The sequence below is a fragment of the Aythya fuligula genome, chromosome 3, assembly GCF_009819795.1.
Source record: "Aythya fuligula isolate bAytFul2 chromosome 3, bAytFul2.pri, whole genome shotgun sequence".
In the NCBI taxonomy this organism is placed as follows: Eukaryota; Metazoa; Chordata; class Aves; order Anseriformes; family Anatidae; genus Aythya; species Aythya fuligula.
Genome location: NC_045561.1, coordinates 16,332,307 through 16,346,998, shown reverse-complemented (window position 1 = coordinate 16,346,998; position 14,692 = coordinate 16,332,307). Strand labels below are relative to the sequence as shown.

General features: G+C 42.5%; 1 protein-coding gene across 2 annotated transcripts in view; it reads left to right on the top strand.

Annotated features, from left to right (window-relative positions):
* Positions 1 to 14,692, top strand: part of ALK (ALK receptor tyrosine kinase) — a 64,161-nt gene that overhangs the window by 36,278 nt on the left and 13,191 nt on the right. The window contains exons 7-16 of one of the 2 annotated variants that reach the window (XM_032184315.1): positions 2,790 to 2,921; positions 3,838 to 3,982; positions 4,844 to 4,906; positions 6,533 to 6,631; positions 7,224 to 7,376; positions 8,641 to 8,739; positions 9,670 to 9,856; positions 11,767 to 11,857; positions 12,765 to 12,829; positions 14,223 to 14,352. In XM_032184315.1, coding sequence (XP_032040206.1) covers positions 2,790 to 2,921; positions 3,838 to 3,982; positions 4,844 to 4,906; positions 6,533 to 6,631; positions 7,224 to 7,376; positions 8,641 to 8,739; positions 9,670 to 9,856; positions 11,767 to 11,857; positions 12,765 to 12,829; positions 14,223 to 14,352 — 1,164 coding nt within the window. Of the gene's footprint in view, positions 1 to 2,789; positions 2,922 to 3,837; positions 3,983 to 4,843; positions 5,027 to 6,532; positions 6,632 to 7,223; positions 7,377 to 8,640; positions 8,740 to 9,669; positions 9,857 to 11,766; positions 11,858 to 12,764; positions 12,830 to 14,222; positions 14,353 to 14,692 lie in introns of both variants that reach the window. The other variant, XM_032184314.1, reaches the window with a different exon arrangement.

Here is a 14,692-nt window from a genome sequence, read left to right as displayed (position 1 = left end):
CATTCCCCCTCGTCCTGTCACCAGGCACGTGGGAGAACAGACCAACCCCCACCTCGCTACAGCCTCCCTTGAGGTACCTAAAAAGAGCGATAAGGTCACCCCTGAGCCTCCTCTTCTCCAGGCTGAACAAGCCCAGCTCCCTCAGCCGCTCCTCGTAGGACTTGTTCTCCAGGCCCCTCACCAGCTTCGTCGCCCTTCTCTGCACCCGCTCAAGCACCTCGATGTCCTTCTTGTAGCGAGGGGCCCAAAACTGAACACAGTACTCGAGGTGCGGCCTCACCAGAGCTGAGTACAGGGGGACGATCACCTCCCTAGCCCTGCTGGTCACGCTGTTCCTGATACAAGCCAAGATGCCGTTGGCCTTCTTGGCCACCTGAGCACACTGCTGGCTCATATTCAGCCGACTGTCCACCATCACTCCCAGGTCCTTCTCTGCCTGGCAGCTCTCCAACCATTCCTCTCCCAGCCTGTAGCTCTGCTTGGGGTTATTGCGCCCCAGGTGCAGGACCCGGCACTTGGCCTTGTTAAACTTCATGCAGTTGACCTCAGCCCATCGGTGCAGCCTATCCAGATCCTCCTGCAGAGCTTTCCTACCCTCAAGCAGATCGACACACACACCTAACTTGGTGTCATCTGCGAACTTACTGAGGGTGCACTCGATGCCCTCGTCCAGATCATCGATGAAGATATTAAAGAGGACCGGCCCCAGCACCGAGCCCTGGGGGACGCCACTAGTGACTGGCCTCCAACTGGACTTGGCTCCATTCACCACGACTCTTTGGGCCCGGCTATCCAGCCAGTTTTCTAACCCAACGAAGCGTGCGCCAGTCCAAGCCAAGAGCAGCCAGTTTCTTGAGGAGAATGCTGTGGGAGACGGTGTCAAAAGCCTTGCTGAAGTCAAGGTAGACCACATCCACAGCCTTTCCCTCATCCACCCAGCGCGTCACTCTGTCATAGAAGGAGATCAGGTTCGTCAGGCATGACCTGCCTTTCATAAAGCCATGCTGACTGGGCCTGATCGCCTGCTTCCCCTTCAAGTGCTGCATGATGACTCTCAGGAGGATCTGCTCCATGAGCTTTCCTGGCACTGAGGTCAAACTGACAGGCCTGTAGTTTCCTGGGTCTGCCCTCCGGCCCTTCTTGTAGATGGGCGTCACGTTTGCTAGCCAAATGTTAAAATTTGAATTACACACATCTACAAACAAACCATTAATAAGAAGCCTCTTTGAAATAGGAAATGCCCTAACTCAAACTTCCATCTAACGTCGATAACTAGGACATTCCAGCTCAGTCTAACATATGGACTCATTAAATTGCAGGCCACTGTAATCTTAGTGAGAATTTATTGAGTGCTAATGTAATTCCTTCATGGAGGCAAAGAGATTGTATTGACTTGTAGAAGGGACCTTTACTAGATTGGATTCTAATCAGCTATGTCTTTGTTGTGAAGGATTTTTATTTTTATTCAGGTGTAATCTAGTGGCTCCGCTGGGCCATTGACTTTGCCATTTTATTAATCATCTCCACCCAACTCCAAATCAATTAAGGAAAGGGAAGACAGGGTAGAGAAGGACTGTTTAGTTCCATAGACAAGACTACACACTCAGAATGGATGCCATTCATTCTCTGACATAACCTGGAACACATGCTGTGTTAACAGAATAGTCTGTAACTTGAGGAGGATGTTTTTATCATGCCCCTCTTCTGAAAGAAAACACATATGTGAAAGCAGATGGAAACAGAAGAACAGTCCCACTATACAAGTATTTGTGCATTTTCCCATAAAGCGTCATTAACTCAGTGAATTCAGTGTGCATAACAAGATCATGTTACTCAGAAACTTATAAAATGAAATAAGCTAGTAACAGTGCTTGCAGCTTACAGATACTCAAAGCAGAGTCCATCTTGTCACGCGCTTTAGTGCTCCAATTTAATATCGAAGCAGCAATTACCCTTTTTAGGTAATTGCTAAAAAATTGCTAATTGCTAATTTAGATCCAGAAGTACTTAGGAATGATAGATTAATGCTGTCTGAGATTAGTTAGTGAATTCAGTGATTTGCCTAATGCAGACAGTTCATTACGTTTGGTGCTAACTGGTGAAAAACATGGAAATGTGGAGGCTTTCAGGTTACGAATTTTATTTAACATTGTGTCAACGTTGCAATCAAAGGTGGGATAGCACCTATTTTGGTAGCCTTTGAACAAGCTAGCTCTGGTAATAATAATGTAATTGCTGCTACAGAACAAGCTTGAGAGGAACAACAAAACTTTCTTGAAAGTCTGGATAAATGGTTAATCTATGCTGAGCTCATTGCTACTGTCCATGCTGTAGACCGTAAAGCTAACTCTGCTACATCTCCAGTACACCTTAGTTTTGGATAGACATACACTGACTGCCTGGCCCCAACCCATTACTTGGTTACTCCTTTCCCCAGCTTGTGAAATGCAGCTGGCTAACAGTACAAAGCATTTGCAGGAAATTCTGCTACATATTGTATTTAAACAGTTCGTGGAGCTGTATTTCATGATGATAGACATCAACACGGAACTTAACATCAAAATAATTCAATTAAAATGGTAACAAATTCTTCTAACCACAACTGAAGCAAAAAAAAGAAATAGATTCTTCTGGAAGAACATTCACCTCTGGATATGTCATTTCACTGGAGGACAATTTATTGGACCTGTGGTTTGGGAGGGTAGAGGGACCACAAGGCCTGGGTATATGAGGATCTCAGAGAGATTCTGGTTTCTCGCCAGAATTCAGCCCTGCTCTTCTGTTTGCAGACTAATGACATTATTCAGAAAGTCTGTATTGGAGAAAACAATGTGATTGAAGAAGAGATACGTGTAAACAGAAGTGTCAATGAATGGGCAGGAGGAGGTGGAGGTGGGGGCGGAGCAACTTATATATTTAAGGTATGGAAACAGTCTTTGTGCACCTTCAGCGTAAACACATCTTGCCACTTGCCTCCAACATCACAGCTTGAAAATTTTTAGAGCCCTTTATACACCTTTGTAAAGCACTTTGTGGAAAAGGTCCACAAAGTGAGTTCTGCGTGTCCTTCATTTCCAGTTGATAGCTGTAGTGAGCTGAGCTGGCTCTTCACACATTTCAGAATAGCTACATGGTATGGCCACACTTGCTTGGAATTTCCTTTGCATCAGTTTGAATCAGATTCTTTTCAATGCAAGCTAAGATTCTGAAGCATAAAACTACAGCAAAGGGCAAATTCCACAGGACTTTATTCAAATTTGTCATTGTAGAACATTAAACTTCAGCTACTTTTGTGGCTTATACAATGCAATGACAAGAAAAATTGAATATAGCCTGTATTTTTTCTATGTGCAACCCTGTAGCTAGAGGACACTTAATCTTTACTGTTGTGTTCTCTCTGAGACAGTACTCATTGCAAATGCCAGTTTCACACCATTGTTAGTATGTTTAAATCACCCAGCTTCTATATAATTCTACAGAACTTTGCATGCTCAGGCAGTTTCCAGTGTAGCTGCCCCTTAGCAGTGGAGATACTGTATTGCACTAGGTAGAGCTGTTCCCCTTATCTGTTTCATTTGATAAAAGTTATCACACAGTAACGTTACAAGCTTTATAAGATCTATCAGTATTGTAGGTACAATTCACAGAGCTGCTGATGCCACTGTTCTCAGTTGCAGAACTTGGTAGGACTAGTGCAGTTCATTAATCTTTTGGATGTTGGTACATAAATAATGCAATGTTAATTTGTAGTGCTCAGCAGTAACGAGCATGTGGTTGAACTTCCATCTGTGAGTCTGACTCAGTCTGAATACTGCCTCTATTTCTGAACTTGTTAAGATGGAGAATGGAGAACCAGTCCCCTTGATAATTGCAGCAGGCGGTGGTGGCAGGGCCTACAGGGCCAAAACAGACACATTTCATCCCGAAAGGCTGGAGAATGATTCCTCTGTTCCAGGGCTGAATGGAAATTCAGGAGCTGCAGGTATGGAAAGTTTGTTCTTTTTAAGAAAAATATTGTGAGTATTTGGTGCTCTCAGATTCAGTGGAGCTGATGTGCAGCTCATGAAAACACAGTCTGAGAAGCATGGAATTATAACAGATACATGTAGGATGTACCCACAATACGGGATATTTGGCCTAAATAAGGGTATCAAAGATTGTATAGACATAGCAATGGCAACGTTCTCCCAGAGTAATGTAGTACCTCTGATAAGCAAAGTTTGTTTTATTTGTTGGTTGTTGTTTTTTGTTTTTATTTTGATGTGGGAGTTTTCTGAGACCATCCATCTCCTTGCACGATTTTGTGCTGTGTATACATACTCACAGTTTCCCTGGCTCATGCAGAAGAAGCACAATTACACACTCTGTGTAGAGACCTTGGACTGAACAATCTGCAAAGTTGAAAGTGAGTCAGTGGTATGTTGTATTTTGAGCAGGGCTGGGAAATGTTTTCACATCCATTTCAATAAATGCCTTTTGTTCCGTGTTAGAAATGACATAGGGATTTTTTTTTAAGTATTTTTTGTGAAGAGTAGGGGAAGGCTCTGTAAGCCAGTAACAAGTGGCTGGGGAGTAGGTAGGGATACCTTTTGACATTTTCCATTGGAAATACTAGTCCTTGCATAGTAGGTGAAAAGAGGTGCAGATGTTTAACACAGTTGAAAGCCCTAAAATGAGGTCACTGTAGCACTCTATTACAAGGACATCTCTTCTAACAAAGGAATGAGATTCTTACTTTCAGATGAGGTGTTCTAAATGAGTGCTTGTTCTGCAGTTCCCTACAGCATTTTTTTTTACACAAAAATAACCTTTAGCTATGCCTTTTCTCTTCTCTTAACTGCAGGTGGTGGAGGTGGCTGGAATGATAACACTTCCTTCCTGTGGTCAGGAAAATCCTTGCTAGAAGGTGCTACTGGAGGAAGATCCTGCCCCCAGGCCATGAAGAAGTGGGGGTGGGAGACAAGAGGGGGTTTCGGAGGGGGTGGAGGGGGGTGCTCCTCAGGTGGAGGAGGCGGAGGATATATAGGTAAAGTGGCTTCATGTTCAAGGTGTCCCTTCCCCTCCTTTAGTGCTAATGATTAGCAAAAGGCTGATAGATATCTGATAGATAATTCTCCTGTGGATAGCATATTTGATTATAGACTTTACGTATTAGTATGTCTGTGTGTTTCCTTTTTAGCACTAGATGAACATACGGCATTTAGCCTTTGAGCAAGCAGCCAGATGTCAGTCCTTCAGCTGTAATCCTGGCGTTGCACTCTGAAAGAATGTGCCATCAAGATCCTGCTGTGATTCTTGAGCACTAACCCATTTGGGGTTATAGCACTGAAGAAGCAGGAGCCACAGCCTGGGTGCTCCATTGCCAGCACCTGTATTTTGAGTATTTTGGTCCTGGAGACTGGCAGCCAGGCATATTTCTGCCAGGAGAAGGACGCAGCTTCTTCTTCCTCAGTCCTACGCAGGTGGTCTCCACTGTCCTTTGGTTCCTGGGCTCAGGCTGCCAGCCAGGACCCCTCTTAATAGTGACAGTGGTGTTGACTTCAGTCAACAAGGAACTAATTCCATGTGCTGTGGGTCTCAGGACAGCTGTCAGATGGCGTTATGTTGATTATAACTGGTGTGGACCGGGTTCAAGATCTCTACTAATCGTTAATCTCCTGGGCCACGTAGTTTCTTCAGCCATCTGCATTATGGTGGATGTTTTAACCCCTTTTTCTCCACAGCTTAAATCAAGTCCATGATAGGCTTGAAATCCTGAGAAGTAATGAGTTTAAATGATTAAGTGCATGTTTTGTATGAATGTTTCTGTGTAATGCTTCTTTTTCCAACAGAATGCCTTACATGATATAATTTTGATTTGCACTGAAGATGGTTAAAGATGAATAAAGATGGGTGGGGTGGGGGAATCTTTGCATGCTTTTAGTACAAAATATATGGCCCATACTATGCTTCTGCCACGTTCTATGTATTTCCCATACTTTGCTCCTGATATGTTCTATATGCTCAATCACAAGTGAGCAACTCAAGTATAAATTCCTTCAGTCTCCATTCCTGGTGGACCACCCTGCTTTCAGGGTGCAAAGGAGAAGAAGGATATCAGATAATTTATTCCCTCTGCTGATGCAGTACTTACTTCAATCAACAAGGATACTGAACTAGCCCGTGAGCACTGGTGTTTTCCAGTCTGTTGGACACATTAATATTGAGAAGGGCTTATATGTTTTCACAGCATCCAAATGGTTAAAGATGAACTTCCTCCCTTAGTTTGAAACAGTCTGCCTAAAACAGGACTAAGGGTGTAACAATCTGCAGGTGTAGCAATCTGCAGCTATTAAATTTCTTGAAGTTCTAGAGGTGGAAGTCCAGTGTTTCATATCACAGTTCACTAAGTGTTCCCTATATGTTGAATACTTTGATTTATTCTCTTTTCTCATTTGGATGTCTCCCTAAATGTGCTGAAGCCATGCATGCTTATCTGTATTTTAGTGCTAACAAGCCTCAGTCTGTTAAGGTAACTTCTGGTTTGATGTAGGTGGAAATGCTGCAGAGGACAATGACCCAGAGATGGATGGGGAGGATGGTGTGTCCTTTATTAATCCAATTGGTACTTTATACACTCCAGCACTTAAAGGTATTCATGTTGGTCAGAAGTCTCTTTTAGTGAGTTTCTTCCATGTTAAGAATAGTTTGCATCTGTAGGACACTTTAAAAGCCTTTGGATACAGCTTAGTGTCATTCTGAACACGAGGGAGAAAGATTGCTTAACAAAGTCCAGTGAAGCATTTGTGCTTCCCAGAACTACTGCCACTCCAGTCTTCCCTAAGCCTGTTTGCCCAGAAGTCTGTGTGTTGGATGTGTTTTCAGTGCGTTCAGAAAATAACAAAAATATATGTTTGATCAAAAAAATGTTTGCTTTAGAGCAGCCAGAAGTATGTTCAAATACAGACTCTGGCCTGATAGATTCAGTCAAAGGGTTCTGAAAACGTTGCAGTGTTCTATCGCAGTGGGGGTAAGGACCAGGAAAGAGAAAACCTTTTTTCTTAGGCTTGCCAACAGCCTCCTTATTAACCTGGTAGAACTACCTGCTGAAAGAGGGCCAGTGCACCTCAGCTGCAGCGGGGCTCATTTAGCTGGACATTATTTTCCACATGAGAAAAGGACCAAGGGAACGATATGACTGATCATTACAGTAATTAACTTGGCTTCTTTCATCCATTCCCTAGTGACAGAGGGGCATGGAGAGGTTGATATTAGGCTGCACCTTAACTGCAGTCACTGTGAGATGGACGAGTGCCGTGTTGATCCCGAGACTCAAAAAGTCATTTGCTTTTGTGAGCCGGGCACAGAATTGGCTGAGGACGGTGTGTCTTGTGTAGGTAAGTAGATGTAAGGGATAGGCTGGTAGGGTATGAAACAGAAAATGAATGGTAAAAATCTGTAGATTTTTTAATTTCCATTTTTCTGCATGTAAACATGCAGAAAGTCTTATCTTTCTCTTTCTTAAAACTGGCTTTCTGTTGCATGTTACCTTCTTTCCTCTTGGTATTTGCTGAAGAGTTATTTTGCTAGAACACAGGCACATCAGTGCAGAGGTATGGTGCAAACAGCAGCGTCACTGGTTTGCTTTATAGTATGTGTTCGGCATACTGGGCAGCACTGAGTGTTGTGAGTCAAATTTTTGTCTTCTAGAGACAAAGAGCAGCATGTCTGTTTGCACTGATGCTTCCATTTTGCTCTGAAATCATGAACATATACTCACTGAAGGAATTTTCCAGCTAAACTTAACTTCCAGGACAGTCCTCTTAAGAAAACAACAACAAAAGTACAAGGTACAGAAGAGTGTAATTCCTGTAGATTTGGAAACATAAAGTGCATGTGCAGAATCTGTAAAAAATTCTGCATGAGAGATCTCTGAAGAAAACAGTACCCGTATTTGCTTTACTTGAGAAACTGAATGCTCTGAGTTCAGTTACTAGGTTTCCTTCATGTTCTTGCCCAGCTATTACAGCAAGTGATTCCAGGGTTTCAGGATCTTGCTCTCAGCTTTGTCATTGGTAAGGGAAAATCTTTCTGTTCTTTCACCATCCCCATCTGTAAAGTGAGTAAAAAGCGTGGTCATTTTGCTGGGTGAGGTGAACCTTAATAGACGGTCATTGAGAGGTCTGTGATCCAAGTGAGGATGCAGCCATGGAGTACTTTGTGCTGCACATGTTATCAGTTTTGTCTGCCTGGGTTAGACACATTTAGAAGATGATATATCGCAGTCCTTCTGCTTTTGCTCTGATTTGTCATTGATAGTGGCACTCTAGACCGGGCAATTTAATGTTCTTTCCATCTCTCCAGCTCCTGTCCCCAGCTTTTATGGTCTTGTTTTTATACCCAGAGAGTGCGTGTTAATTCCTTGATAGAAAACCATCCGTTTTAATGGATTGATATCAATTAATATCAGAAATAGAGAAGTGAAATAATGAGATATTTGAGGTCCTGATCCTGAGAGCTGATCATATCAGAGGTTGCTTCTACACTATAGGAGCAGCAGATGAGTAAATGGAGGGAAGAGCAGAAAAATCTGCCTGCAAAAAAGTGAGTACTGAAGGATCATTTCAAATGTAATTCCTTTTTCTCATGCTTCTGTTACAGCTGAACCAGTGGTTCATCTCCCTCTCTCCTTGGTCTTGTCTGTAGTGACTTCAGCATTGGTTGCTGCCTTAATTTTGGCTTTTTCAGGAATCATGATTGGTGAGTGATTCTCTACGAATGATATTTTCATGAGGGCTGTATCTGAACCAAGAATAATTGGGCCCTGGGAGAAAAAAGGTTCAGGTTTTTAGCTACTGCTGTATTTAATGACACCTTCCCCCATGCACTCCTTAACGTCAGTTTTCTGTAGTTGTTTCTAACAACATTGACCAATTTGAGGAGGTTTCAGTTACTGAGTGCATCTTTTAAGAGATATTATTGCTTTTGTTGTGGTGTAAAGCTGCCAAGACAGAAGTGTCACTGTTTTTGTGAGAGCTGTTGGTGCTTAATATCTAAAAACTATTTGTGTGCCTACATACAGATTTAACAATTTCCAATGAGATTTCATGGATATCAGTGAAGTGGTTCAAGGAATATAAAACGATTTTAAACTGATTTCAAATTTAGTCCAATTCTGTTGTTTAGAAACAGTGGAAGTTTTGCAAAATAAATAAATTTTATGTACAATATTTTATTCTGAGGTAACAGTTTAGTCTATCCTTTTTGAACAATGTGATGCAATAATTTATTTCAGGCTTTTAGTCACTTCTACATGATTTAGAGAAGTTGATTATAGCAAGAGTCTCTCAAGATTGGATTTGGCTAAACTAAACTAAACAGGACAAAAGAAAAACCTCAAATGTGTGAAATCAGAGATTTCTGCAAGTGAAATTCATTTTACTTTTTCCAAGCAGTTTTTGAGCAAGCCTGCTTCTTTATAACATATGTAAATCAAAGGTTTTTGGATAACTTCAGATTCCCTTTTCAATCTGTAATTATTTGATGTGCAGAAATGTGAGTGGTCACTGTTTGTTTCGATTCACTGGAATTTGACTATGCATCTAATTCCAGTGAGATGTGCAGCACAGAGCTACTGTTGTCTTCCAAAGGGAATATGTGTCTCTGGTTTACTGTTTTCTCTACATTTAGTGTATCGTCGGAAACACCAGGAACTACAAGCCATGCAGATGGAGTTACAGAGCCCAGAATATAAACTAAGCAAGCTGCGTACCTCCACTATTATGACAGACTATAATCCCAACTACTGCTTTGCAGGAAAGACCACATCCATTAGTGACCTCAAAGAGGTGCCTCGCAAAAACATCTCCCTCATCCGGTAAGTTCATCTTTGCCTTCCCTATGCCCCATGTTGTATACTGACATATGCTGGCTCTCTTACACAGGTTTGAACTCATGTAGGCACATGCAAATACTCACACACTTTCAGACTCATGCCCCTTCTCACTAGAAAGATAATAAATCTGCAGTAGTTAGGTTTATGTGGAATGGATTAGACTTCGGCTGTCTCCTTAACCTTTTACAGGTGCAGTGTTAATCTTCTAGAATCATGAAAGGAACTGAAGAGTCATCACGAGTAATTTGGACACATCTTTTGCAGACTTGGAATGAATGGCCAATTTCCAGCATTAACATATGAAACGCTAGGAAGCCTAAGGCTTGTAGGGCACTCTTTGGGACCTTTGGTATAGAGAATGACATCTTTAAATACAGTAGGAGGAAAAGTAATGGTTTTGAGGCTGCAAGACAGGATTAAAAAGACAGCAATATAAAGCGAGCAGGATAGACAGGTCTAGGTCAGAACTTCTGTAAAGTTGGAAATAGTCTCCTACAGAAGACTTGAAAATTCAGAATTCTTTCCCACCCTGCTCTTTTTGTGCTGTGCAGTGCACACCACTGGTGAATATGGCATTACTCTGGTACCATGTTTGTTAAACAAAAATCCAAGAAGTAGGAGCAGAAAGTAGAGCTTGGATGATAGGGGACCTAATGGTGCTAAAAAAAGATGATGCTCAGAGTAGCCCATGCAGTCTGCAATGCATTGCAGACATATCACATTCTTATCACGTTCCCCCCTACCTGCAGATCTCGCTGGACTGCATCTGGAAGTTTCTGGTGTAACCAAAACTTTACCCTCTGTTGCTGCTGCTGTTGTCACTTGGGCTCTGAAAGAATTTTTGAACTGTGGCAAGCTGCAGAGAGCAAAGGATGCAGCTGGGAATTGATGGGGCTGGGAAGTTTTGCTTTTGGGGAGGTGGGTGAGTTGTGAGCTGTAGAGATCTGTTTTATATCCTTAGTTTGTAATAAGTTGGTCAGGCAGAGCAGACAATGGTGTCTCAAGCTGATACCTACAAAATGTTATTAAAGAAGTGGTTGAGTCACAGGCAGTGCAAGTCCTCACTGTTGTTTCACTGCTCTCAACAGAGCAGATTGCTCTTAGCAGCACCTGCTTGAACTAGGAGGGCAACGGCCCATGCAAATACAGTCCACATCACACTGGAGGACACTCAGTGCAACTCTGAGGTCAGACCTGGCACTACCAGGAAAGTGCTTGTTGTAGAAGAGAGCCTTAGTGAAAGCCCCCCCTTTTTTTTTTTCCCTGCATCCTTAATCAAAATAAAACTATAAGTTTCATAATATGATCGGTGACAGTAACAATTCTCAGCGTGAACTCCTAGAGCTTTACAAAGTGCTGTCATCACTATTTATTTACCTAGAATCACAAACAAAACAAGGGAAAGATCCTTAATTTAAAATTCAGGTCCTTTGATAACCATTGTGCTTCCTAGTTTCTTGTTCAATGTTTTCTTTAGTACTGATGCATAAACATGGGAACTATTATGCTTAGGGTGTGCAAATGCCAAGGCTTAAGACCTGTCTTTATTGACCTGTTGTGGAGAACCCACCACTATAGCACTGGCACCAAAGCAGCAGAAAGTGCTACCCATTACACTCTGTAGTGCCAGCAGTTCGACTTCACTGGGGACAGTTCCTTTCTGAGGATTGTTTTTCCTACCAGTTAAAGACATTGTGGGTCCAGGAAAGATTACATCAAGGTCCCATCTGCTGCGTAGTATAAGGAGAATTATCAGAAATAACAGTGCCAACATCCAGTTCTGCCTGTTTTGCTGCCATGAAAACTCTGACCCCATTCTGTGAGCTGTGACCACAGCATTATAACGTGTGTTCTCTGTAGTAATACCTTCTTGTCTTCTCTGGTCTGTCCAGGGGTTTGGGCCACGGAGCCTTTGGTGAGGTATATGAAGGTCAGGTGGCAGGGATCCCCAGCGACCCCACTCCCTTGCAGGTGGCTGTGAAAGTAAGTGACAGTGTATGAGTTATCATGATGGTTTCATGCACCTTCCACCTAAGAGTCCCAATGCATTATACAAATGAAGACGAATTAAACATTTCTGTAGCACTGAAGGATGTGTTTAGAAAGGTTGCTGTCCTATTGCAACACTTCCATCCATCATAGTGATGGTACAACTTGTCACATATGGGCTTTCTATAAAAAGAGGTTGATTGTAAGTAGTTAAGTAGACAAAGATTTCCTATACAGCTGCAGTAGACTACAAGAATGAGAAACAAGTCCACCCTCTGTCCATTCTCTGCATGCTCTTCCTGGTGTGGTAACCTGTCCAAAGTCTTTGAGTCAGAGGGACAGAAGTCTTAATTTGGCCAAGAGCAGCTGGCATATACATCAAAGAGGCTGTAGGCAGGAGTCTTTCCATTACAGGATGGATATGCACTGGGTGCATAGCTAAATCCTAAGGGACACTGGTAGGGTACTTCAGTCCTTCAGAAGCTTGGCTAGCTTGTTTTCTCCTAGACGTTATATAACAGCATAATCCTATTGCTGGTTATAGCTCCTAGTTTTGCTGGGAGGTAGTGGTATTGAACTATCTGAGAGCTCAGGAGCTATGGTCTCATTCCTCCTCCTCTACACAGTAGAGTCCCATATATCAGCACTGTTCCCTTTGCACTCTGTTGTATTTCCTGCACTGGTAGGAGGATGACAGTGTGATTGATGGATAATGCATCCTGATCTTTATCTTTCAACATGCTTCACGGTCTAGTTTATAATGGTCTAGCTATTATTAGAGTGAGGTTTCTTTTGGAGAAACAAGGATCACCGCAAAAGATGTTAGTGCTTCTGATTGTGTCAGGTGTTCTACAGCTGTCAGTTTAAACATCTCCTTGTCAACCTGTTCTTTCTTTTTCAGACGTTGCCAGAAGTGTGTTCAGAGCAAGATGAGCTGGACTTCCTCATGGAAGCTCTCATTATTAGGTGTGTATGAACAAAATGAACAAAGACTTTTATAGGCCTGCAAAGCCCAGCACTATAAGAAAAAAAAAGGTACTTTGGGAGGTGATGTCCACAGTGATCCATATTTTACAGTAGGGGTAGGCATTACTTTCCTATTCTATTCTTACAAATGAAGAAACTAAGGGACCAGATGATTAAGGGCAACATTTTCACAAAGGTCCACACTAGTTTTCATTATCCAAATTCAAAAACTTTAGGCCCAGTTTTCAGAATTGATAATAAGATCATAGAATCATAGAAGCATAGAGTCATAGAATGGCCTGGGTTGGAAGGGACCTCAAGAACCATCTAGTTCCAGCCCCCTTGCCATACGCAGGGACACCACTCATTAGATCAGGTTGCTCAGGGCCTCATCTAGCCTGGTCTTCAACACTTCCAGGGATGGGGCATCCCCAACCTCTCTGGGCAACCTGTTCCAGTGCCTCACTGCCCTCTGAGTGAAAAATGTCCTTCTAACCTCTAATGGTTATGTCCTTCTAACCTCTGGAAAACCGTTCCCCCTTGTCTTATCATTATCTACCCAAGGAAAGAGTCCTTCTTCCTTTTTATAAACCCCCTTTAGGTACTGAAAAGCAGCAATGAGGTCACCCCGGAGCCTTCTCTTCCTTAGGCTGAACAGCCCCAGCTCCCTCAGCCTTTCTTTATAGGAGAGGTGCTCCAGCCCCTTGATCATCTTTGTGGCCCTCCTCTGCACCCGCTCTAACAGCTCCACATCCTTCTTGTGCTGGGGGCTCCAGATTTCTCTTAGAGACCAGAGCATGAAGAAAAAACAAACCTCTGGAGTTTTGGTTTGACTGTGAAGAGATGCCATTGACACAATGCTGCTGTCATTTCATATGTCAGTGACTGTGTCCTAGAATCCAAGGAAATAGTTCCCTATCACATTAAGGCCTGGAGAAATTAGGAACAATTAGCACTAGGCCTTGAGGAATATCCCTTCAATAAGCTGATCCCTGTATCAGTATGTTATTTGGAACAATTTTGCCCTATCCCAGCTTCTACCCCAGGAGAGGGAATGCAGGGATAAACTCTTAACAGATATTTTCTGCTTTGTATGACCCACAAATCTTGCTGTAGCACAAAAAGGATGCAAAATATAGGAAGCCACTCCTTCAATCCACCCCTCCTCCAATCACCATTTCTGCACTGTGTAGACAGGCGGATTGCAAGGGTAGCACTTTGCCTTTATTCCGTTACTATGCCTTTGGGATTTGTTACTTATTCTGAAAACAAACACACAAACAAACAGAAAAAAACACACACAATTCCCCACAGCAAAATATTTTGATTATTTTCTATAATTGTGCTTTTTGGATCAAAGCTGATCCATTATTGAGCCTCCCTGTCTCCGCAGCAAGTTCAATCATCAGAATATTGTGCGCTGTATTGGAGTGAGCTTGCAGGCACTGCCCCGTTTCATCCTGCTAGAGCTTATGGCTGGAGGCGACCTGAAATCGTTCCTGAGAGAGACACGGCCTAGACCGGTAAGAAAATTGAATTGTATTTAGTAAGTTGATGACACAAGGCAAATAGGTAACTATAAAAGGACTGATCCATGCAGCTACTATTTCCCAGCATTTTAGAGAGTCAGAGTTTTTTATTACTAGAAGGCTAATCTGGAGGCAGGATATTGTCTATATCTGTCATATAGGAAACAAGTGTTGTTGGGGTTACACAGAGGAGCCTCATGCCTGGCCTTTGCTAGATAGCATTGCAGACGCTATCTAAAGAATAAAATCAAAATCTTATATACATATATATGTATATATACATATATATATACACACACATATTTTAAACTCTGCTCTTACCTACCTGTGGATG